This window comes from Pseudophryne corroboree, chromosome 9 (genome assembly GCF_028390025.1).
Source record: "Pseudophryne corroboree isolate aPseCor3 chromosome 9, aPseCor3.hap2, whole genome shotgun sequence".
NCBI lineage: Eukaryota > Metazoa > Chordata > Amphibia > Anura > Myobatrachidae > Pseudophryne > Pseudophryne corroboree.
The window spans coordinates 1,749,805-1,772,250 of record NC_086452.1 but is presented as its reverse complement, the minus strand read 5'-3'; the positions used below and the strand labels follow the sequence as shown (position 1 = coordinate 1,772,250).

Sequence of the window (22,446 nt, the reverse complement as noted above, 5' to 3'; positions counted from 1 at the left end):
AGAAGATTAATACAGCAATACACAGGCCACACAGATATAGAAATGAGAACCTAGAACGCATAGAGTAATCAGAATGCAGGGTTGGTGGAGGCATTTTGGGTAATAACCTCCAGGGGTTGTGTATTCCACCCTCACAAGGTACCAGGTGCGGCAGCCATCTTGGGCGCTCAGCGTAGGATTACCCTGAGTGGAATAGTCCACCCCTAGAAGAGAAGAATAACCCACACTCCCTCCCCACGCTCCCTTCCATAACCCACCCTCCCTCCCCACGCTCCCTCCCATAACCCACGCTCCCTCCCATAACCCACCCTCCCTCCCCACGCTCCCTCCCATAAACCACCCTCCCTCCCCACGCTCCCTCCCATAAACCACCCTCCCTCCCCATGCTCCCTCCCTCCCCACGCTTCCTCCCTCCCCACGCTCCCTCCCTCACTCCCCACGCTTGCTCCCTCACTCCCCACGCTTGCTCCCTCACTCCCCGCGCTTGCTCCCTCACTCCCCACGCTCGCTCCCTCACTCCCCACGCTCCTTCCCTTACTCCCCACGCTCCTTCCCTCACTCACTCCCCACGCTCCTTCCCTCACTCACTCCAAACGCTCCTTCCCTCACTCCCCACGCTCCTTCCCTCACTCACTCCCCACGCTCCTTCCCTCACTCACTTCCCACGCTCCTTCCCTCACTCACTCCCCACGCTCCTTCCCTCACTCACTCCCCACGCTGCTTCCCTCACTCCCCACGCTGCTTCCCTCACTCCCCACGCTGCTTCCCTCACTCCCCACGCTCCTTCCCTCACTCCCTACGCTCCTTCCCCTCCCTCCCTCCCTACGCTCCTTCCCCTCCCTCCCCACGCTCCCTCCCCTCCCTCCCTCCCCACGCTCCCTCCCCTCCCTCCCTCCCCACCCTCCCTCCCTCACTCCCCACCCTCCCTCACTATACGGATAACTGTATAATCCTTAACCCATTACCATTGTTGTGCTTTTACCATGTATATTTGGATTTTTTGTGCACTAGTAATCACAATGTCTAGCTGTCCACCTTTGTAATATCCATTTCATTCCATCAGCCGCTCTTCAAAACACGTGTTGCAACGCCCAAGATCCCAGAACGGAACCAGCCTGTCCAGAATCCTGCCAGTGTATTAGAGGAGGCCCGCATTAGGTAAAACAACCTAGAATAGTCTGACACTGTATACTGTGCGGAGTAATGTGTGGTGACTGGGACTTAGGCATTTCTCCTTCATCCACTAGGGGACACTGGAGGATCTTTACAGTGGGGTATAGAATGGCAGCTAACTGGGAGCTGGCCCTTCAAGACAGTCTTAGGGCGTTATTAAAATCTTTTATTGCCCCCGATCTCCCGTCTAAAGTGACGGGAGATTGCTGGGCGATATTCTATGGCCCCCTGTTATCGCGCTGATCGCGCCCATGAGAGACTGGTTTAGCCGCGTAAAGCAGCTAAACCCGACTAAAGTCATGGGCGCGATCGTGAAAAGTCCCGTTTGGGCATCCAAACGGGTCACTTTTTGTGCATTTCAGCTCACCACCCCAGGGGGTGGCGAGCTGATATCGCGCCCTTCGGCAGTAACATTTGAATACTGCAGGAGGGGAGCTGCTAGATCTGAATCCCGCCCCTAGACTTGTGCCTGAGGGAGCTGGTCATGCTGTGACCCCATTCTCAGGGCGTTTTTGGTTTTAGAATTTTTTAATTTTTTTTTTTTTTTAATCTACCACAAGAAAATCATTGAGGACAGACGGGCAGCTGCTGCCTCCTACCTGTGTGCACCATTGAAGCTGCCGGGAAGCTCCTGTCCTCGCGCCAGGACCTCCGGCTACAGACTGTCTCTTGGGTAGCCCGGACGCCGCTGCATGCATTGCGGTCCCCCACAGGCACACCGCCATCCGGCCAGCACAGGCAGCGGGGGAGTAATTCCCAGTGTCCGGGTAGCGGACATGCTGGGAGACATTAATACTGGCAGTTTAGGATCACAGCATCAGCGGCGCAGGGCGCTTTCAGTTTTAAAACTGGGCGCCATTGCGGAGGGGGCGGAGCTTAACTCCGGAGTCTGATCACTGCCCCACCGCTACCTATGCACTGCTGGGGTGGAGTCTTGGCAGACATCTTGCTGAGCACATGCTGCATTGCTGCTGACTGCGCTGAGACTACAGACTACCCCAGGGACTTGGGAGTGGTACGGTGGGGTTTCTAGGCTGGTGGAAGAGCATTTACAGCGCACGTGTCCTGGTTTCAGCCTAGCTCCACTGCATTGCGTATTAGTGCTGGGGTAGTACTCCTTCCCTAACTGCCCTCTCTCCTACCTTATTTCTCTCTTTATTGTCACTGTCCATTACTACTGCTGTGTGGTTTTGTTTACCATGGCTGGAAAGGGCACAGCCTCTAAGGTATCACAGAAAGCTTTCACTTGAAAAAAATGTGCTGCTAAGTTTCCCGTCAAAGACTTTAAACCAGGGGGACTCACCCCATGTTTCTACAAAGAGACCCCTGCCGGCAGTACTGCTGTCAGTGAGCTCAGAAGACGAGGACATGCCTCCTTTAGAGGAGGGGGAATTCCCACAATCAGAGGAGGAACAAGTCTCAAATCAGCTGGAACCTGTGTCCCAGGGGATAGAGGCGATGATCATAGTGGTCCGTCAGGAGCCTTACCAACAGTCTTTCTTTGGGAAGAAGCAAAAATTGACTCCTACATTTCCAGTATCTTAGGAACTGGATGCACACATAACCACAGCTTGGAAACACCTGGATAAAAAAATTCTCGTAAGCTTTCATCCTCTTACCTTTTTTTCTACAGAAAATAGGAAATTATGGGAAACTCCCCCTACAGTGGATCCCTCCGTGTCGCAACTGTCTAAAAAGACCGTACTGCCGATACTTGGGGCTACATCTCTGAAGGAACAGTCGGATAGAAAATTGGAGAAAACCCTTAAGGCTATAAGGCATAGCGTGTTACAGGAAGCTATCAACAAACTCCTGACCGCAAAAGTGGTGATTCCGGTCCCCTCACATCATAAAAAGCAGGGGTTACTCCAGTTTGTTTGTGGTGCTGGACGGCATGGTCTGGCTTATTTTGAACTTAAAGGCTCTTAATCCTTTTTTGAGACTATTCAAGTTCAAGATGGAATCCCTTCAGTCCGTCATTGCAGGCCTAGAGGAAAAGTAGTTCTCGGTGTCTATAGACATAAAGGATGCTTATCTTCACATACCAATCTGGCCTCCTCACCAGGTAATTCTCAGATTCGCAATACGGGACTCATATTTTCAATTCCAGGCTTTGATTTTCGGACTATCCTCAGCTCCCAGGGTGTTCACGAAGGTAATGGTGGTTCTCCTTCGTGCTCATGGAGTGACAATTGTCCCTTACATGGACGATCTGCTCTTAAAGGAACTTTCCATGGACAGATTACAGCAGAACATTGTGTAAACACACAGCCTCCTGATAAGACACTGCTGGATACTGAACTTCCACAGTCTCATTTGCAACCAACACAGAGACTTCAGTTTTTTGGGATGATTCTGGACACTGCTCCAGAAGGTCTTCCTCCCTCCGGAAAAATCAGGAAATGGTACGGCTGGTACTTCAACATCGAAGGGTATCTGTACACCTGTGTATTTATTTACTCGGGAAGATGGTGGCAGCCTTCAAAGCCATTCAGTATAGCCGCTTCCACTCCTGACCGTTTCATCTAGATCTCCTCTCTCAATGTTCGGGATTCCATCTGTTCTTGCATCGTCATGATCAATATTCTAGAGCTGCAGGTAATCTACTATGCCCTGCTGCTGGCGCAACCCCTATTGCAGGATCAAACCATTAGAGTCCAGTCAGATAACGCCACAGCAGTGGCATACATAAACCGACAGGGCGGCACTCAAAGCCGGGCTACGATGAGAGAGGTAAAACACATCCTCCTTTGGGCGGAGTTACATGCCATATCTGCAATATTCATACCAGGCATGGACAATTGGGAAGAACACTACCTAAGTCGTCAGGACGTTCACCCAGTTGATTGGGCTCTCAAGCCCCAGGTTTTTCAACAACTGGTCCAACTGTGGGGGCTCCCTCATATCGACCTCATGGCCTCCAGACAAAATCACAAGCTACCACTATACTGCAAGAGGAAAGATGCTGTGGTTCTGCTGGTCGCACCAGATTGGCCTCGCAGGACTTGGTACTCCAGTCTCCGTCTTCTGCTAGTAGGCGATCCGTGGCCTCTACCGATGCTAGAGGATCTTCTACAACAGGGTACTTTAATCTGTCTAGACTTAAGGCGGCTACATTTGATGGTGTGGCTGTTGAAAAGGCCATCCTCAGACATGAGAGCATTCCATCAGCGGTGATTCCTACTATGCTTCGGCACCGAAAGGAGGTCACTTCCAAACATTACTATTGCATTTATAAATCTTATGTAACCTGGTGTGAACGACAGGGGCCGCCAGTCACAACATTCAAGGCTACTGCTGTTTCTACAGCGTCTGTGTCTCGGTTCCCTGAAGATACAGATCTCCGCACTTTCCATATTTTTTTCAGAAAGTCAGCCTTGCTCCCAGACGTACAGACATATTTTTAAAGGGGTTTGTCAGGCTACAACCACCTTTTGTTCCTCCCACGGCTCCGTGGGATCTGGACCTGGTCCTCTCCTTTGTACAATACTCTGTTTGAGCCTTTGGAAACGGTTGAGTTGAAATGTTTTTCCTTGATGGTGGTTTCCCTTCTTGCCATGGCCTTGGCCAGGAGGGTGTCGGAGCTCTTTCATATCGACCTCTGTACCTGAGGAGGACTGGGCTGAACTTCATACAAAAATATCCAACATCCCCAAAGTGGTCTCAGCTTTTCATATAAACAAGCCCATTGTGATTCCGGTTCTTCCAGAGGATTCTCAGACTTCCAGATTACTGGATGTCATCAGGGCTCTCAGAATTTGACCAGGACTGCTTCTCTATGGAAGTCGGACTATCTTCATTCCATGATGGCCTGCTTCCAAACAGACTCTAGCAAGAGGGATTTATCTGACCATCAAACAGGCCTATGTGGCTTCTTATAGGGAATTTCTGGCCTCTATTACCACACATTCCATGCGCTCTGTGGGTACCACCTGGGCAGCTGCTCGCGGGATTTCCAAGGCTCAACTTTGCTGGGTGGCCACTTGGCCCGGCCGGCACACGTTTGTTAGATTTTATAGGTTTGACACCTTTGCGGCCTCAGATTCTCAATATGGCCGTGCTGCTTTGCAGGGTTCTCAGCGCTGTCCCACACGAGATGGGAGCTCTGGGACACTTTCTAAACCTTAAAAGTGCCAGCTCCCAGTTAGCATCCATTTTATACCCCACTGTAAAGATCCTCCAGTGTCCCCTGTGAAATCGTCAAAAGGGATTTATCGGTAAGTACCTAAATCCTGTTTTTGAACGTACTGTAAAAAAGCTGAAGCTCCAGCCCAACTATAATATATTGGCTTCCTTAATCCTCAGTTGTTTAAAGTACCTGCCGGAGAATGGCTCTTATTTCATAGCTGCTAATAGCATGCTTTCTTTCCTCTTTATAAAGACAGAGACTCTGGCCATGTGACTAGGACCACACTATTGCCACTTGTCACGTCAGCCCTGCAGAACCATCCCTTTGCAACTTTCTAAAGCTCAACTCGTTCAACGATCAGATCTGAGCCTTGGTTTCTTAGAGGAAATCCATGCTGATACAATACAGGGAGTGTTCCGTGTAGTTGACGTTCCTGAGCTGGAAGGGAGCTTCCTGTGTATCTCCACAAGTAGGAACGTTTCAGCACTGGTGGCTTGGCCACATAGCGCTTCTTTACTCATCTTGCAGGCAGGGCTATACTTGAAGCCAAACGTTCTTTTCATCTGAGAGTGGTCTTAAGGGTGAGTGCTAATTGACTAGCCAGCTCCCAAACATTCCGATGCCAGGTGGTTCACTGCAGTAATTCAACATGTTCATTGTACATTGAGGGAGCACAGACTTTTTGTTCCTCTAAAGTGTGAGGGCATCTTACACCAGATCAGGGGGATCCTTACCGGGCCTCTGCTGACCTACCTGGTCTTTAGTACATTTGGTACATAAATTAACAGATTCAATACTATTCTATGAAAGAGACCTGTTATGGAGGTAAGGTGCTGAATACCTTTTCTTAGGTAGCATTTTGGGATGTCCTTTGTCCACCACTTGTATGCGAGAAAAGATGGGATATCTTTCTACAATAGGGGACATGGGGATCTATAGTGGTGTATAGCCTGGAGAGGTAGAGTCGGGCACCAAATAGTTTAACTTTGTATCCCAGCATCCCTGGCTCCCTCTCCTCTATATTCTGCCTCCAGCCACAGGCAGACAGTTTTAGTTTGATGCTAGCAGGAGCGGCCATCGTTCTAGAGCGACTGCTTTCTTTTATTTCAAATTTTCTTTTGTGTTACGGAGTGGGCAGTGAAAGGGGGGCTTTGGAATGTTCTCACTGCCGCTCGAACGACCCCAGCGCCTATGGCTGCGGCACTAGGGACTGAGTCAGTGACTTTGGGTGTGACTCCTGCACTCTTTGCCAAAGGAAGCCTCTGTGGACGTTGTGATGGCTCTCCGGATTTATGTGAACAGGACCAGAAATTTCCACTTGACTGGTTCGGTTTGTCCTGTATGATTTTCACAACCGGGGCTGGCCAGCTACTAAGCAGACGTTGGCCATGCGGCCCCATTTGCCCACTTTGTGGCAGATCTTCCTGCCCCTGCCGTGGTGACTGCTCATTCCACCCAGCCAATGGGAACCTCATGGGCAGTTTGACGTGGCGCATCTGTGGAGCAGCTTTGTAAGGCAGCCACGTGGTCCTCTGCCCACACTTTCATTCGATTCTATTCTTTTGATACCTTTGTGTCTTCGGTCACAGCCTTTGGGCGAAAGGTTCTCAGCCTAGGAACATCCTCTCCCTTAGGGGACAGGTTTGGGATGTCCCACTGTGATCCCTGTGTCACCCATGGCAGGAAGAAGAAAAAGATGTATGTTCTTACCTGTTAAATCCTTTTCTTTAACTCCATAGGGGACACAGGGTGCCCACCCTGACGCAATTGGCTTGCGGGGTTTGCTTGCTGTGCTACCGGTTTTCTGCTCACCTTTCCTGTGTGTGCCGGTCTTCTTCTTCTCACTCCTTACTTAACCGGAAGTCTCTGGCTGTGGGCAGGGTATAGAGAAGAGTAAGTCTGGGCTGCTGGGAAACACTATTTGGTGCCCGGACTCTACCCATCCAGGCTATACCCCACTGTAATTCCTGTGTCCCCTATGGAGTCATTCATAAATCTCCTTTTTTTGTGCCTACATCATATCCATTTTTCTCATCCAGTCGACTTTTTACGCCTCTCGCTTTACGCTGTGTTTGGGTTTCTGTTCATTCTTTTCACCATTATCTTTGTTGATCATGTTAAAGAATATTTTTAGTTTTTCCTTCTCTCTTGTTCTGTACCCTTATCCTGTTCTTTGGGGCATTTTTAGAATAATACTGATGAACCTGACAGCCAATAAGGAGGAGGAGCTTTTGCTAGTAAAATCAAATTGCCAACTCCTGTCACCACACTCATTACCCAGTGTTCTCCCCTTTTTTATGGCCGCACCTCCCAGCCGACGGCAAGCACCCAGATTCTGGACAGACTTACCCATGACTAGGAGTACGCTAGCGCTAGCCAGCAGTGGGTGCCATGCTCGCTGCACAGAGCCGCCCCACCAGAAGAAGGATCCCGACCAGGCCTCCCCCTCTCCGACCAGGAGCTCGCCAAATAGCAAGATGGCGGCTGGGGAAGAGGCACAATGTGCCAATTACCTCCTGGGAAAGGGTTGGTTTTCCCGCCATCCCATTCCCCTGGCTACCTGACAGTGCCATCAGGCTATGAAATACTTCTGGGAGAACACTGTATATTCTATAGTATCTATGGACAGAGAGAGAGGATTCTACAGAAATGCAGTAATCTCTGTTTTTGGTCAGGCAAGCATTATTGAAAGTGTACAAATGACCAGAGGGGACACACAAGCCCAGTACTTACACACTTGTATATTATACACAAATGAATGAAGGATACACTGCAGAAATACTCTACACACAGGAAAACATGGTGACCGTATAAACGTGTACAGAACTCTGTCCTTCTTCTGTGTACAGGCTTCATGTCTCCGCTGTGCCCGAGTCTCTGCCCTGCCGGGAGCAGGAATACCAAGATGTCTACAGCTTTGTGGAGAGTAAACTGCTGGATGGAACTGGGGGGTGAGTGACGTGGGGGGTGGGCATTCTGACTTTCATTGAATCCTGATGTTTCTTGTATCCATAGGGTGCTGGAAAATAACTTGTGCATTGGCCCCTCAGTATAGCACAATTGAATAGGGATACAGTAGCATCCCATGCCAACATGTTGGATCAGAGCTTTACTTATTGACTTCTCCAGTAACAATGCCACCAAGGGTTCTAAAACAACGGGGGAGGGGGACACGTAGAACTTGGTATGTGGACCTTATTATGATAGTTGCTCCTCTGTGGTGCCTTCCACCGTGGCCGGACCTTCTCAGTCTGGTAATTTTCAGCACCTCACCTTGCCTCCGTTGCTTTGACAGGGTAGCTGCTTAAAGAAAAAAGATTCTGATTTATTTATCTAGGCTAGTGGTTCTCAAACTATGGAGTGTATTCAATACCCGTCTGATCCTTTCCGTCAGTATTCAATGAGCTGGCCAAATCCGACTGTCTGATTTGGCCACTTCCGACAGCCGCTCCTCACCCGCCCACGCTGCTCCGTCCAGACAGCCGCTCCCTGCTCCTCACCCGTCCACGCTGCTCCGTCCAGACAGCCGCTCCCTGCTCCTCACCCGTCCACGCTGCTCCGTCCAGACAGCCGCTCCCTGCTCCTCACCCGTCCACGCCGCTCCCTGCTCCTCACCCGTCCACGCCGCTCCGTCCAGACAGCCGCTCTCTGCTCCTCACCCGTCCAGACAGCCGCTCTCTGCTCCTCACCTGTCCAGACAGCCGCTCCCTGGTCCGTCCAAACAGCTGCTCCCTGCTCCTCATCCGTCCATGCCGCTCCCTGCTCCTCACCCGTCCACGCCGCTCCCTCTCCTCACCCGTCCACGCCGCTCCCTCTCCTCACCCGTCCACGCCACTCCCTGCGCCCCTCCAGGTGATCCCTAACCCAAACACCCTGCAGCTTAACCCTCCAGGAGATACATAACCCTAACTCCCTGCAGTCTAACCCTCCAGATGATACATAACCCTAACCCCCTGCAGCCTAAACCTCCAGGTGATACATAACCCTAACCCCTGCAGCCTAACCCTCCAGGTGATACATAACCCAAACCCTCTGCAGCCTAAACCTCCAGGCGATCCCAAACCCCCCCCTACAGCCTAACCCTCCAGGTGATCCCAAACCCCCTGCAGCCTAATCCTCCAAGAGATACATAACCCAAACCCCCTGCAGCTTAACCCTCCGGGTGATCCCAAACGCCATACAGCTTAACCCTCCAGGTGATCCCTGACCCAAACCACCTGCAGCCTAACGCTCCAGGGGATACATAACCCAAACAACCTGCAGCCTAATCCTCCAGGCGATACATAACTCGAACCCCCTGCAGCCTAAACCTCCAGGTGATACATAACCCAATACTCCCCTCCCCGTGCAGCCTAATCCCTCTAGGTGATCCCAAACCCCCTACAGCCTAACCCTCCAGGTGATCCCAAACCCCCTGCAGCCTAACCCTCCAGGTGATCCCTAACCCAAACCCCCTGCAGCCTAACACTCCAGGTGATCCCTAACCCTCCAGGAGATACATAACCCAAACCCCCTGCAGCCTAACCCTCCAGGTGATCCCAAACCACCTGCAGCCTAACCCTCCAGGAGATACATAACCCAAACCCCCTACAGCCTAACCCTCCAGATGATCCCTAACCCAAAGCCCCTGCAGCCTAAACCTCCAGGTGGTCCATAACCCAAACCCCCTGCAGCCTAACCCTCCAGGTGATATGTAACCCAAACCCCCTGCAGCCTAATCCCCAAGGTGATAAAAACCCAAACCCCCTGCAACCTAACCCTCCAGGTGATACATAACCCTAACCCCCTGCAGCCTAAACCTTTCCCTGTCCTCGGCCTATTCCTCCAGGCAATGCATAACCACTTGCATCCTGAGACTGTCGTCATTTTACATGACAACACTGTGAACCCGTCGACAGTTTGAGGATGTTGACCTGTCACCTGAACCATGTTGAAATTTTGAGGTCATCATTGTGGTGTCGACTTTATGAATTTACACATGGTTACTGTGGACCATTTGACCGAATACTATTATCAGCTAGGAGGGACACCAAGCTTGGTGCTTTTATAACCCTTAGTTTTCCTTGATGATTGGGCTGTATCGGGGCAAAGAACTCCGATATTCTTTTCCCTGTTCCATGAGATCCAGGAAGTAGTCGTGTTTGGCAAAACTCCATTCAGCTGGAGAGGGATCGCTTCAGACCTTACATGTTGTGGTTATAAAATCTATGTTCATAGGCCCAGAGAGCTGTCGTTCTGATCTTTCTGGGTTTTGGCCAGCTCCTACACAAGCCTCTGTCTGTTGGATCGCGCCTTCTCTATACTAGGGAAGTAGTACTAGGTCAGCATTGCCGAGATTGACATAATGTCGACATCACAGTGCTGACAGTTATGTCAACATGCAACAGGTCGACGTGAAATGTTGATATCAGAAGGTGAACATTACTGTTAGGTTGTAGGAGGGTTAGGCACGAGGGGGAGGGATTAGAGTTAAGGATAATGGAGGAATACTCACCGGAACGCTGCAGTAGCTGAGGTCTGACCCGGAAGTGACTGTCACATGACTGCCAAGACCCGGAAGTCACACTGGAGCCGCTACAGCCATTAGGAACAGGCAAATGACTGCTGGGCCACCACAATATGTCGACAATCTAACGTGTCATCATGGTGATGAATGTTGACATTCTGAATGTCTACATATACCACACCCTGGCCGTAGATCTCTTAAGAAGAAAACTTGGAAGCACAGGTCAAACAAATGTATTAGAAAAAGAAATAAATTCTAAGAAATATAGAGATGCACATCACATGGAAATGACAGCTAGCTAGCCGGAATCTCTGCACCCTACAACGTTCTCCCTGTATGTGTAGAGCGCACCTATAAGCTCTCTTAGAATCCCCGGTTGTATCAGATCCAGCCCCAATGATTTATCCAGTTTCAGTTTTGGAAGTTCAGTTAGGACCTCCTCTAAAAATTGACTCTTACACATTATTTATGCCCAAACCCCCCCCCCACACACACACACACTTGGGTTTGGGTTGGGATGTATGACTCTAAAAATATATGAAATATAGAAATCTCTGGTTGTAGTTCCCTCATACTGTGCACCAGTGGTTCCCAAACTCTTTTGATTCACGGTACCCTCGAGTGTTTTAAAATCACGGCGCCCCTAGGCCATAAGTTTCTTATTGAGAAATTTTGAAAAAAATAGTAAATGAAGTAAATTGTGTTTATGTCATCCTTAAAGGGTACACACGGAGAGGTCTGACTAGATTGCTTAGATTTTAAGCACGGATCTGCCGTGTGTATGTCCCCCCAGCGATAGCGATGCGCAGCCCCGTGCATCGCTATCACCGGTGCTAGATTGAGCCTTCATGCAGGCTCAATGTAGCGGGTCGCTTACTTCCCCGCTGTGTGAAACCCTTGCTCAGAGATGTGTGCTGAGCGGGGGGAGAGATGTGTGATGAGCGGGGGAGGAGAGATGAGCGGGGGGAGAGATGTGTGATGAGCGGGGGAGGAGAGATGAGATGAGCGGGGGGAGGAGAGATGTGTGATGAGCGGGGGAGGAGAGATGTGTGATGAGCGGGGGAGGAGAGATGTGTGATGAGCGGGGGGAGGAGAGATGTGTGATGAGCGGGGGGAGGAGAGATGTGTGATGAGCGGGAGGAGAGATGTGTGATGAGCGGGGGGAGAGATGTGTGATGAGCGGGGGGAGAGATGTGTGATGAGCGGGGGGGGAGATGTGTGATGAGCGGGGAGGAGAGATGTGTGATGAGCGGGGAGGAGAGATGTGTGATGAGCGGGGGAGGAGAGATGTGTGATGAGCGGGAGGAGAGATGTGTGCTGAGCGGGAGGAGAGATGTGTGCTGAGCGGGGGGAGAGATGTGTGATGAGCGGGGGAGGAGAGATGAGATGAGCGGGGGGAGAGATGTGTGCAGAGCGGGGGAGGAGAGATGTGTGCTGAGCGGGGAGGAGAGATGTGTGATGAGCGGGGGAGGAGAGATGTGTGATGAGCGGGAGGAGAGATGTGTGCTGAGCGGGAGGAGAGATGTGTGCTGAGCGGGGGGAGAGATGTGTGATGAGCGGGGGAGGAGAGATGAGATGAGCGGGGGGAGAGATGTGTGCAGAGCGGGGGAGGACAGATGTGTGATGAGCGGGGAGGAGAGATGTGTGATGAGCGGGGGGGGAGATGTGTGATGAGCGGGGAGGAGAGATGTGTGATGAGCGGGGAGGAGAGATGTGTGATGAGCGGGGGAGGAGAGATGTGTGATGAGCGGGAGGAGAGATGTGTGCTGAGCGGGAGGAGAGATGTGTGCTGAGCGGGGGGAGAGATGTGTGATGAGCGGGGGAGGAGAGATGAGATGAGCGGGGGGAGAGATGTGTGCAGAGCGGGGGAGGAGAGATGTGTGCTGAGCGGGGGAGGAGAGATGTGTGCTGAGCGGGGGAGGAGAGATGAGATGAGCGGGGGGAGAGATGTGTGCTGAGCGGGAGGAGAGATGTGTGCTGAGTGGGGGGAGAGATGTGTGATGAGCGGGGGGGGGAGATGTGTGATGAGCGGGGGAGGAGAGATGTGTGATGAGCGGGGGAGGAGAGATGTGTGATGAGCGGGGGGAGAGATGTGTGATGAGCGGGGGAGGAGAGATGTTGTGTGATGAGCGGGGGGAGAGATGTGTGATGAGCGGGGGAGGAGAGATGTGTGCTGAGCGGGAGGAGAGATGTGTGCTGAGCGGGAGGAGAGATGTGTGCTGAGCGGGAGGAGAGATGTGTGCTGAGCGGGAGGAGAGATGTGTGCTGAGCGGGGGGAGAGATGTGTGATGAGCGGGGGAGGAGAGATGAGATGAGCGGGGGGAGAGATGTGTGCTGAGCGGGGGGAGAGATGTGTGCTGAGCGGGGGGAGAGATGTGTGCTGAGCGGGAGGAGAGATGTGTGACGAACGGGGGGAGAGGTGTGATGAGCGGGGGAGGAGAGATGTGTGCTGAGCGGGGGAGGAGAGATGTGTGCTGAGCGGGGAGGAGAGATGTGTGCTGAGCGGGGAGGAGAGATGTGTGCTGAGCGGGGAGGAGAGATGTGTGCTGAGCGGGGAGGAGAGATGTGTGCTGAGCGGGGGGGGGGAGGTGTGCTGAGCGGGGGGAGAGATGTGTGCTGAGCGGGGAGGAGAGATGTGTGATGCGCGGGGGGGGGGAGAGGTGTGTATGAGCGGGGGGAGAGATGTGTGATGAGCGGGGGGAGAGATGTGTGATGAACGGGGGGAGAGGTGTGATGAGCGGGGGGGAGAGATCTGTGATGAGCGGGGGAGGAGAGATGTGTGTATGCTGAGCGGGGAGGAGAGATGTGTGATGAGCGGGGGGAGAGATGTGTGATGAACAGGGGGAAAGGTGTGATGAGCGGGGGGGAGAGATCTGTGATGAGCGGGGGAGGAGAGATGTGTGCTGAGCGGGGGAGGAGAGATGTGTGATGAGCGGGGAGGAGAGATGTGATGTGTGCTGAGCGGGGGGAGGGATGTGTGCTGAGCGGGGGGGAGAGAGGTGTGCTGAACAGGGGGAGAGATGTGTGCTGAGCGGGGAGGAGAGATGTGTGCTGAGCGGGGAGGAGAGATGTGTGATGCGCGGGGGGGGAGGAGAGGTGTGTATGAGCGGGGGGAGAGATGTGTGATGAGCGGGGGGAGAGATGTGTGATGAGCGGGGGGAGAGATGTGTAATGAACGGGGTAGGAGAGATGTGTGCTGAGCGGGGGGAGAGATGTGTGCTGAGCGGGGGGAGAGATGTGTGATGAGCGGGGGAGGAGAGATGAGCGGGGGGAGAGATGTGAGATGAGCGGGAGGAGAGATGTGTGCTGAGCGGGAGGAGAGATGTGTGCTGAGTGGGGGGAGAGATGTGTGATGAGCGGGGGGGGAGATGTGTGATGAGCGGGGAGGAGAGATGTGTGATGAGCGGGGAGGAGAGATGTGTGATGAGCGGGGGAGGAGAGATGTGTGATGAGCGGGGGAGGAGAGATGTGTGCTGAGCGGGAGGAGAGATGTGTGCTGAGCGGGAGGAGAGATGTGTGCTGAGCAGGAGGAGAGATGTGTGCTGAGCGGGGGGAGAGATGTGTGCTGAGCGGGGGGAGAGATGTGTGATGAGCGGGGGGAGAGATGTGTGATGAGCGGGGGAGGAGAGATGAGATGAGCGGGGGGAGAGATGTGTGCTGAGCGGGGGAGGAGAGGTGTGCTGAGCGGGGGAGGAGAGATGAGATGAGCGGGAGGAGAGATGTGTGCTGAGCGGGAGGAGAGATGTGTGCTGAGCGGGGGAGGAGAGATGTGTGCTGAGCGGGGGAGGAGAGATGTGTGCTGAGCGGGGGAGGAGAGATGTGTGATGAGCGGGGGAGGAGAGATGTGTGATGAGCGGGGGAGGAGAGATGTGTGATGAGCGGGGGAGGAGAGATGTGTGATGAGCGGGGGAGGAGAGATGTGTGATGAGCGGGGGTGGGGAGAGATGTGTGATGAGCGGGGGAGGAGAGATGTGTGATGAGCGGGGGGAGAGATGTGTGATTAGCGGGGGAGGAGAGATGAGATGAGCGGGGGGAGAGATGTGTGCTGAGCGGGAGGAGAGATGTGTGCTGAGCGGGGGGAGAGATGTGTGATGAGCGGGGGGAGAGATGTGTGCTGAGCGGGGGGAGAGATGTGTGCTGAGCGGGGGGGGAGATGTGTGCTCAGCGGGGGGAGAGATGTGTGCTGAGCGGGAGGAGAGATGTGTGACGTGCGGGAGGAGAGATGTGTGCTGAGCGGGAGGAGAGATGTGTGCTGAGCGGGAGGAGAGATGTGTGCTGAGCGGGGGGAGAGATGTGTGATGAGCGGGGGAGGAGAGATGAGATGAGCGGGGGGAGAGATGTGTGCTGAGCGGGGGGAGAGATGTGTGCTGAGCGGGGGGAGAGATGTGTGCTGAGCGGGAGGAGAGATGTGTGACGTGCGGGGGGAGAGATGTGTGACGAGCGGGGGGAGAGGTGTGATGAGCGGGGGGGAGAGATGTGTGCTGAGCGGGGGAGGAGAGATGTGTGCTGAGCGGGGAGGAGAGATGTGTGCTGAGCGGGGAGGAGAGATGTGTGCTGAGCGGGGGGGGGGAGGTGTGCTGAGCGGGGGGAGAGATGTGTGCTGAGCGGGGAGGAGAGATGTGTGATGCGCGGGGGGGGGGGGGGAGAGGTGTGTATGAGCGGGGGGAGAGATGTGTGATGAGCGGGGGGAGAGATGTGTGATGAACGGGGGGAGAGGTGTGATGAGCGGGGGGGAGAGATCTGTGATGAGCGGGGGAGGAGAGATGTGTGATGAGTGGGGGGAGAGATGTGTGATGAGCGGGGGGGGGGAGATGTGTGATGAGCGGGGAGGAGAGATGTGTGATGAGCGGGGAGGAGAGATGTGTGATGAGCGGGGGAGGAGAGATGTGTGCTGAGCGGGGGGGGAGAGAGGTGTGCTGAGCGGGGGAGGAGAGATGTGTACTGAGCAGGGAGGAGAGATGTGTGATGAGCGGGGGGAGAGATGTGTGATGAACGGGGGGAGAGGTGTGATGAGCGGGGGGGAGAGATGTGTGCTGAGCGGGGGAGGAGAGATGTGTGCTGAGCGGGGAGGAGAGATGTGTGCTGAGCGGGGAGGAGAGATGTGTGCTGAGCGGGGGGGGGAGGTGTGCTGAGCGGGGGGGGGGGAGGTGTGCTGAGCGGGGGGAGAGATTTGTGCTGAGCGGGGAGGAGAGATGTGTGCTGAGCGGGGAGGAGAGATGTGTGATGCGCGGGGGGGGGGAGAGGTGTGTATGAGCGGGGGGAGAGATGTGTGATGAGCGGGGGGAGAGATGTGTGATGACCGGGGGGAGAGGTGTGATGAGCGGGGGGGAGAGATCTGTGATGAGCGGGGGAGGAGAGATGTGTGTATGCTGAGCGGGGAGGAGAGATGTGTGATGAGCGGGGGGAGAGATGTGTGATGAACGGGGGGAAAGGTGTGATGAGCGGGGGGGAGAGATCTGTGATGAGCGGGGGAGGAGAGATGTGTGCTGAGCGGGGGAGGAGAGATGTGTGCTGAGCGGGGGAGGAGAGATGTGTGATGAGCGGGGGAGGAGAGATGTGTGATGAGCGGGGAGGAGAGATGTGTGCTGAGCGGGGGGAGGGATGTGTGCTGAGCGGGGGGGAGAGAGGTGTGCTGAACGGGGGGAGAGATGTGTGCTGAGCGGGGAGGAGAGATGTGTGCTGAGCGGGGAGGAGAGATGTGTGATGCGCGGGGGGGGAGGAGAGGTGTGTATGAGCGGGGGGAGAGATGTGTGATGAGCGGCGGGAGAGCTGTGTGATGAGCGGGGGGAGAGATGTGTAATGAGCGGGGGAGGAGAGATGTGTGCTGAGCGGGGGGAGAGATGTGTGCTGAGCGGGGGGAGAGATGTGTGATGAGCGAGGGGAGAGATGTGTGCTGAGCGGGGGAGGAGAGATGTGTGCTGAGCGGGGGAGGAGAGATGTGTGCTGAGCGGGGGAGGAGAGTTGTGTGCTGAGCGGGGGAGGAGAGATGTGTGCTGAGCGGGGGGAGGAGAGATGTGTGCTGAGCGGGGGAGGAGAGATGTGTGCTGAGCGGGGGAGGAGAGATGTGTGCTGAGCGGGGGAGGAGAGATGTGTGCTGAGCGGGGGAGGAGAGATGTGTGCTGAGCGGGGGAGGAGAGATGTGTGACGAGCGGGGGGAGAGATGTGTGACGAGCGGGGGGAGAGATGTGTGACGAGCGGGGGAGGAGAGATGTGTGATGTGCGGGGGGAGGATGTGTGCTGAGCGGGGAGGAGAGAGAGATGTGTGATGTGCGCGGGAGGAGAGATGTGTGCCTGGGCGGGGGGGGGGGGAAATGTGATGAGCGGGGGGGGAGGAGAAATGTGTGATGAGTGGGGGGGGGGGGAGTTGTGTGCTGAGCGGGGAGAAGAGATGTGTGATGCGCGGGGGGGGGGAGAGATGTGTGATGAGCGGGGGAGGAGAGATGTGTGCTGAGCGGGGAGGAGAGATGTGTGATGAGCGGGGGGAGAGATGTGTTATTCGCGGGGGAGGAGAGATGTGTGATGTGCGAGGGGAGAGATGTGTGATGCGCGGGGGAGGAGAGATGTGTGATGAGCAGGGGGGGGGGAGAGATGTGTGCTGAGCGGGGGAGGAGAGATGTGTGATGCGCGGGGGGGGGTAGAGATGTGTGATGCGGGGGGGGAGAGATGTGTGATGCGCGGGGGGGGGGGGGAGATGTGTGATGAGCGGGGGGGGGAGATGTGTGATGAGCGGGGGAGGAGAGATGTGTGATGAGCGGGGGAGGAGAGATGTGTGATGTGCGGGGGGAGAGATGTGTGATGAGCGGGGGAGGAGAGATGTGTGATGAGCGGGGGAGGAGAGATGTGTGCTGAGCGGGGGTGGAGAGATGTGTGCTGAGCGGGGGAGGAGAGATGTGTGCTGAGCTGGGAGGAGAGATGTGTGCTGAGCTGGGAGGAGAGATGTGTGCTGAGCTGGGAGGAGAGATGTGTGCTGAGCGGGGAGGAGAGATGTGTGATGCGCGGGGGGGAGAGATGTGTGATGAGTGGGGGAGGAGAGATGTGTGCCTGGGCGGGGGGGGTGGGGGGGGGAGGAGAGATGTGTGATGAGCGGGGGGAGAGATGTGTGATGAGCGGGGGGGGGGTAGGAGAGATGTGTAATGAGCGGGGGGAGAGGTGTGCTGGGGGGGGGGGGGGAGAGATGTGTGATGAGCGGGGGAGGAGAGATGTGTGATGAGCGGCGGGTAAGAGATGTGTGATGAGCGGCGGGTAAGAGATGTGTGATGAGCGGGGGAGGAGAGATGTGTGATGAGCGGGGGAGGAGAGATGTGTGATGAGCGGGGGAGGAGAGATGTGTGATGAGCAGGGGAGGAGAGATGTGTGATGAGCGGGGGGGGGAGATGTGTGATGAGCGGGGGGAGAGATGTGTGATGGGCGGGGAGGAGAGATGTGTGATGAGCGGGGGGAGAGATGTGTGATGAGCGGGGGGGGGGGGTAGGAGAGATGTGTAATGAGCGGGGGGAGAGGTGTGCTGGGGGGGGGGGGGGAGAGATGTGTGATGAGCGGGGGAGGAGAGATGTGTGATGAGCGGCGGGTAAGAGATGTGTGATGAGCGGCGGGTAAGAGATGTGTGATGAGCGGGGGAGGAGAGATGTGTGATGAGCGGGGGAGGAGAGATGTGTGATGAGCGGGGGAGGAGAGATGTGTGATGAGCAGGGGAGGAGAGATGTGTGATGAGCGGGGGGGGGAGATGTGTGATGAGCGGGGGGAGAGATGTGTGATGGGCGGGGAGGAGAGATGTGTGATGAGCGGGGGAGGAGAGATGTGTGATGAGTGGGGGAGGAGAGATGTGTGATGAGCGGGGGAGGAGAGATGTGTGATGAGCGGGGGAAGGAGAGATGTGTGATGAGCGGGGGAAGGAGAGATGTGTGATGAGCGGGGGTGGGGAGAGATGTGTGATGAGCGGGGGGGAGAGATGTGTGCTGAGGGGGGAGGAGAGATGTGTGCTGAGGGGGGAGGAGAGATGTGTGCTGAGGGGGGAGGAGAGATGTGTGACGAGCGGGGGAGGAGAGATGTGTGCTGAGTGGGGAGGAGAGATGTGTGATGAGCGGGGGAGGAGAGATGTGTGACGAGCGGGGGGAGAGATGTGTGATGAGCGGGGGGAGAGATGTGTGATGAGCGGGGGAGGAGAGATGTGTGATGTGCGGGGGGGAGGATGTGTGCTGAGCGGGGAGGAGAGAGAGATGTGTGATGGGCGGGGGAGGAGAGATGTGTGCCTGGGCGGGGGGGGAGGAGAGATGTGTGATGAGCGGGGGGGGAGAGATGTGTGATGAGCGGGGGAGGAGAGATGTGTGATGAGCGGGGGGTTAGAGATGTGTGATGAGCGGGGAGGAGAGATGTGTGATGAGCGGGGGAGGAGAGATGTGTGATGAGCGGGGGGAGAGAGAGATGTGATGAGTGGGGGAGGAGAGATGTGTGATGAGCGGGGGAGGAGAGATGTGTGATGAGTGGGGGAGGAGAGATGAGATGAGATGAGCCGAGGGGAGAGATGTGTGATGAGCGGGGGGGAGAGATGTGTGCTGAGGGGGGAGGAGAGATGTGTGCTGAGGGGGGAGGAGAGATGTGTGCTGAGGGGGGAGGAGAGATGTGTGCTGAGGGGGGAGGAGAGATGTGTGACGAGCGGGGAGGAGAGATGTGTGCTGAGTGGGGAGGAGAGATGTGTGATGAGCGGGGGGAGGAGAGATGTGTGACGAGCGGGGGGAGAGATGTGTGATGAGCGGGGGGAGAGATGTGTGATGAGCGGGGGAGGAGAGATGTGTGATGTGCGGGGGAGGATGTGTGCTGAGCGGGGAGGAGAGAGAGATGTGTGATGGGCGGGGGAGGAGAGATGTGTGCCTGGGCGGGGGGGAGGAGAGATGTGTGATGAGCGGGGGGGGAGAGATGTGTGATGAGCGGGGGAGGAGAGATGTGTGATGAGCGGGGGGTTAGAGATGTGTGATGAGCGGGGAGGAGAGATGTGTGATGAGCGGGGGAGGAGAGATGTGTGATGAGCGGGGGAGGAGAGATGTGTGATGAGCGGGGGAGGAGAGATGTGTGATGAGCGGGGCAGGAGAGATGTGTGATGAGCGGGGGGTTAGAGATGTGTGATGAGCGGGGGGTTAGAGATGTGTGATGAGCGGGGGCTTAGAGATGTGTGATGAGCGGGGGGTTAGAGATGTGTGATGAGCGGGGAGGAGAGATGTGTGATGAGCGGGGAGGAGAGATGGTGTGATGAGCGGGGAGGAGAGATGTGTGATGAGCGGGGGAGGAGAGATGTGTGATGAGCGGGGGAGGAGAGATGTGTGATGAGCGGGGGAGGAGAGATGTGTGCTGAGCGGGGGAGGAGAGATGTGTGCTGAGCGGGGGAGGAGAGATGTGTGCTGAGCGGGGGAGGAGAGATGTGTGCTGAGCGGGGGAGGAGAGATGTGTGCTGAGCGGGGGAGGAGAGATGTGTGATGAGCGGGGGGGGTGAGATGTGTGATGAGCGGGGGAGGAGAGATGTGTGATGAGCGGGGGGAGGAGAGATGTGTGATGAGCGGGGGGGGGGAGGAGAGATGTGTGAGCGGGGGGGGGGGAGGTGAGATGTGTGATGAGCGGGGGGAGAGATGTGTGCTGAGCGGGGAGGAGAGATGTGTGATGAGCGGGAGGAGAGATGTGTGATGAGCGGGGGAGGAGGAGATGTGTGATGAGCGGGGGAGGAGAGATGTGTGATGAGCGGGGGAGGAGAGATGTGTGATGAGCGGGGGAGGAGAGATGTGTGATGAGCGGGGGAGGAGAGATGTGTGATGTGCAGGGAGGAGAGATGTGTGATGAGCGGGGAGGAGAGATGTGTGATGAGCGGGGAGGAAAGATGTGTGATGAGCGGGGGAGGAGAGATGTGTGATGAGCGGGGGAGGAGAGATGTGTGCTGAGCGGGGGAGGAGAGATGTGTGCTGAGCGGGGGGAGGAGAGATGTGTGCTGAGCGGGGGAGGAGAGATGTGTGCTGAGCGGGGGAGGAGAGATGTGTGCTGAGCGGGGGAGGAGAGATGTGTGCTGAGCGGGGGAGGAGAGATGTGTGCTGAGCGGGGGAGGAGAGATGTGTGCTGAGCGGGGGAGGAGAGATGTGTGCTGAGCGGGGGAGGAGAGATGTGTGCTGAGCGCGGGGGGGAGAGATGTGTGATGAGCGGGGGGGAGAGATGTGTGATGAGCGGGGGAGGAGAGATGTGTGATGAGCGGGGGAGGAGAGATGTGTGATGGGCGGGGAGGAGAGATGTGTGATGAGCGGGGGAGGAGAGATGTGTGATGAGCGGGGGAGGAGAGATGTGTGATGAGCGGGGAGGAGAGATGTGTGATGAGCGGGGAAGGAGAGATGTGTGATGAGCGGGGGAGGAGAGATGTGATGAGCGGGGGAGGAGAGATGTGTGATGAGCGGGGGAGGAGAGATGTGTGATGAGCGGGAGGAGAGATGTGTGATGAGCGGGAGGGGAGATGTGTGATGAGCGGGGGAGGAGAGATGTGTGATGAGCGGGGGGAGGAGAGATGTGTGATGAGCGGGGGAGGAGAGATGTGTGATGAGCGGGGGAGGAGAGATGTGTGATGAGCAGGGAGGAGAGATGTGTGATGAGCGGGAGGGGAGATGTGTGATGAGCGGGGGGAGAGATGTGTGATGAGCGGGTGGGAGATGTGTGATGAGCGGGGGAGGAGAGATGTGTGATGAGCGGGGGGGGAGAGATGTGTGATGAGCGGGGGGGGGGAGAGATGTGTGATGAGCGGGGGAGGAGAGATGTGTGATGGGCGGGGGGGGGAGAGATGTGTGATGAGCGGGGGAGGAGAGATGTGTGATGGGCGGGGAGGAGAGATGTGTGATGAGCGGGGGAGGAGAGATGTGTGATGAGCGGGGGAGGAGAGATGTGTGATGAGCGGGGGAAGGAGAGATGTGTGATGAGCGGGGGAGGAGAGATGTGTGATGAGCGGGGGAGGAGAGATGTGTGATGAGCGGGGGAGGAGAGATGTGTGATGAGCGGGGGGGTGAGATGTGTGATGAGCGGGGAGGAGTGATGAGCGGGGAGGGAGAGATGTGTGATGAGCGGGGAGGAGAGATGTGTGACGAGCGGGGAGGAGAGATGTGTGATGAGCGGGGGGAGGAGAGATGTGTGATGAGCGGGAGGAGAGATGTGTGATGAGCGGGGGAGGAGAGATGTGTGATGAGCGGGGGGAGAGATGTGTGATGAGCGGGGGAGGAGAGATGTGTGATGAGCGGGGGAGGAGAGATGTGTGATGAGGGGGGGAGAGAGATGTGTGATGAGCGGGAGGAGAGATGTGTGATGAGCGGGGGAGGAGAGATGTGTGATGAGTGGGGGGGGAGGAGAGATGTGTGATGAGCGGGAGGAGAGATGTGTGATGAGCGTGGGGGAGGAGAGATGTGTGATGAGCGGGGGAGGAGAGATGTGTGATGAGCGGGGGAGGAGAGATGTGTGATGAGCGGGGGAGGAGAGATGTGTGGATGAGCGGGGGAGGAGAGATGTGTGATGAGCGGGGGAGGAGAGATGTGTGATGAGCGGGGAGGAGAGATGTGTGATGAGCGGGGAGGAGAGATGTGTGATGAGCGGGAGGGGAGATGTGTGATGAGCGGGGGAGGAGAGATGT

The 22,446-nt window shown here is 55.8% G+C and overlaps 1 protein-coding gene across 3 annotated transcripts in view; it reads left to right on the top strand.

The window, feature by feature from the left end:
* ORC1 (origin recognition complex subunit 1) overlaps positions 1-22,446 on the top strand; it is a 384,523-nt gene that overhangs the window by 206,599 nt on the left and 155,478 nt on the right. For all 3 annotated transcript variants that reach the window (XM_063938885.1, XM_063938884.1, XM_063938886.1), the window contains exons 10-11: positions 1,064-1,158; positions 8,152-8,253. In XM_063938885.1, coding sequence (XP_063794955.1) covers positions 1,064-1,158; positions 8,152-8,253 — 197 coding nt within the window. The remainder of the gene's footprint in view (positions 1-1,063; positions 1,159-8,151; positions 8,254-22,446) is intronic.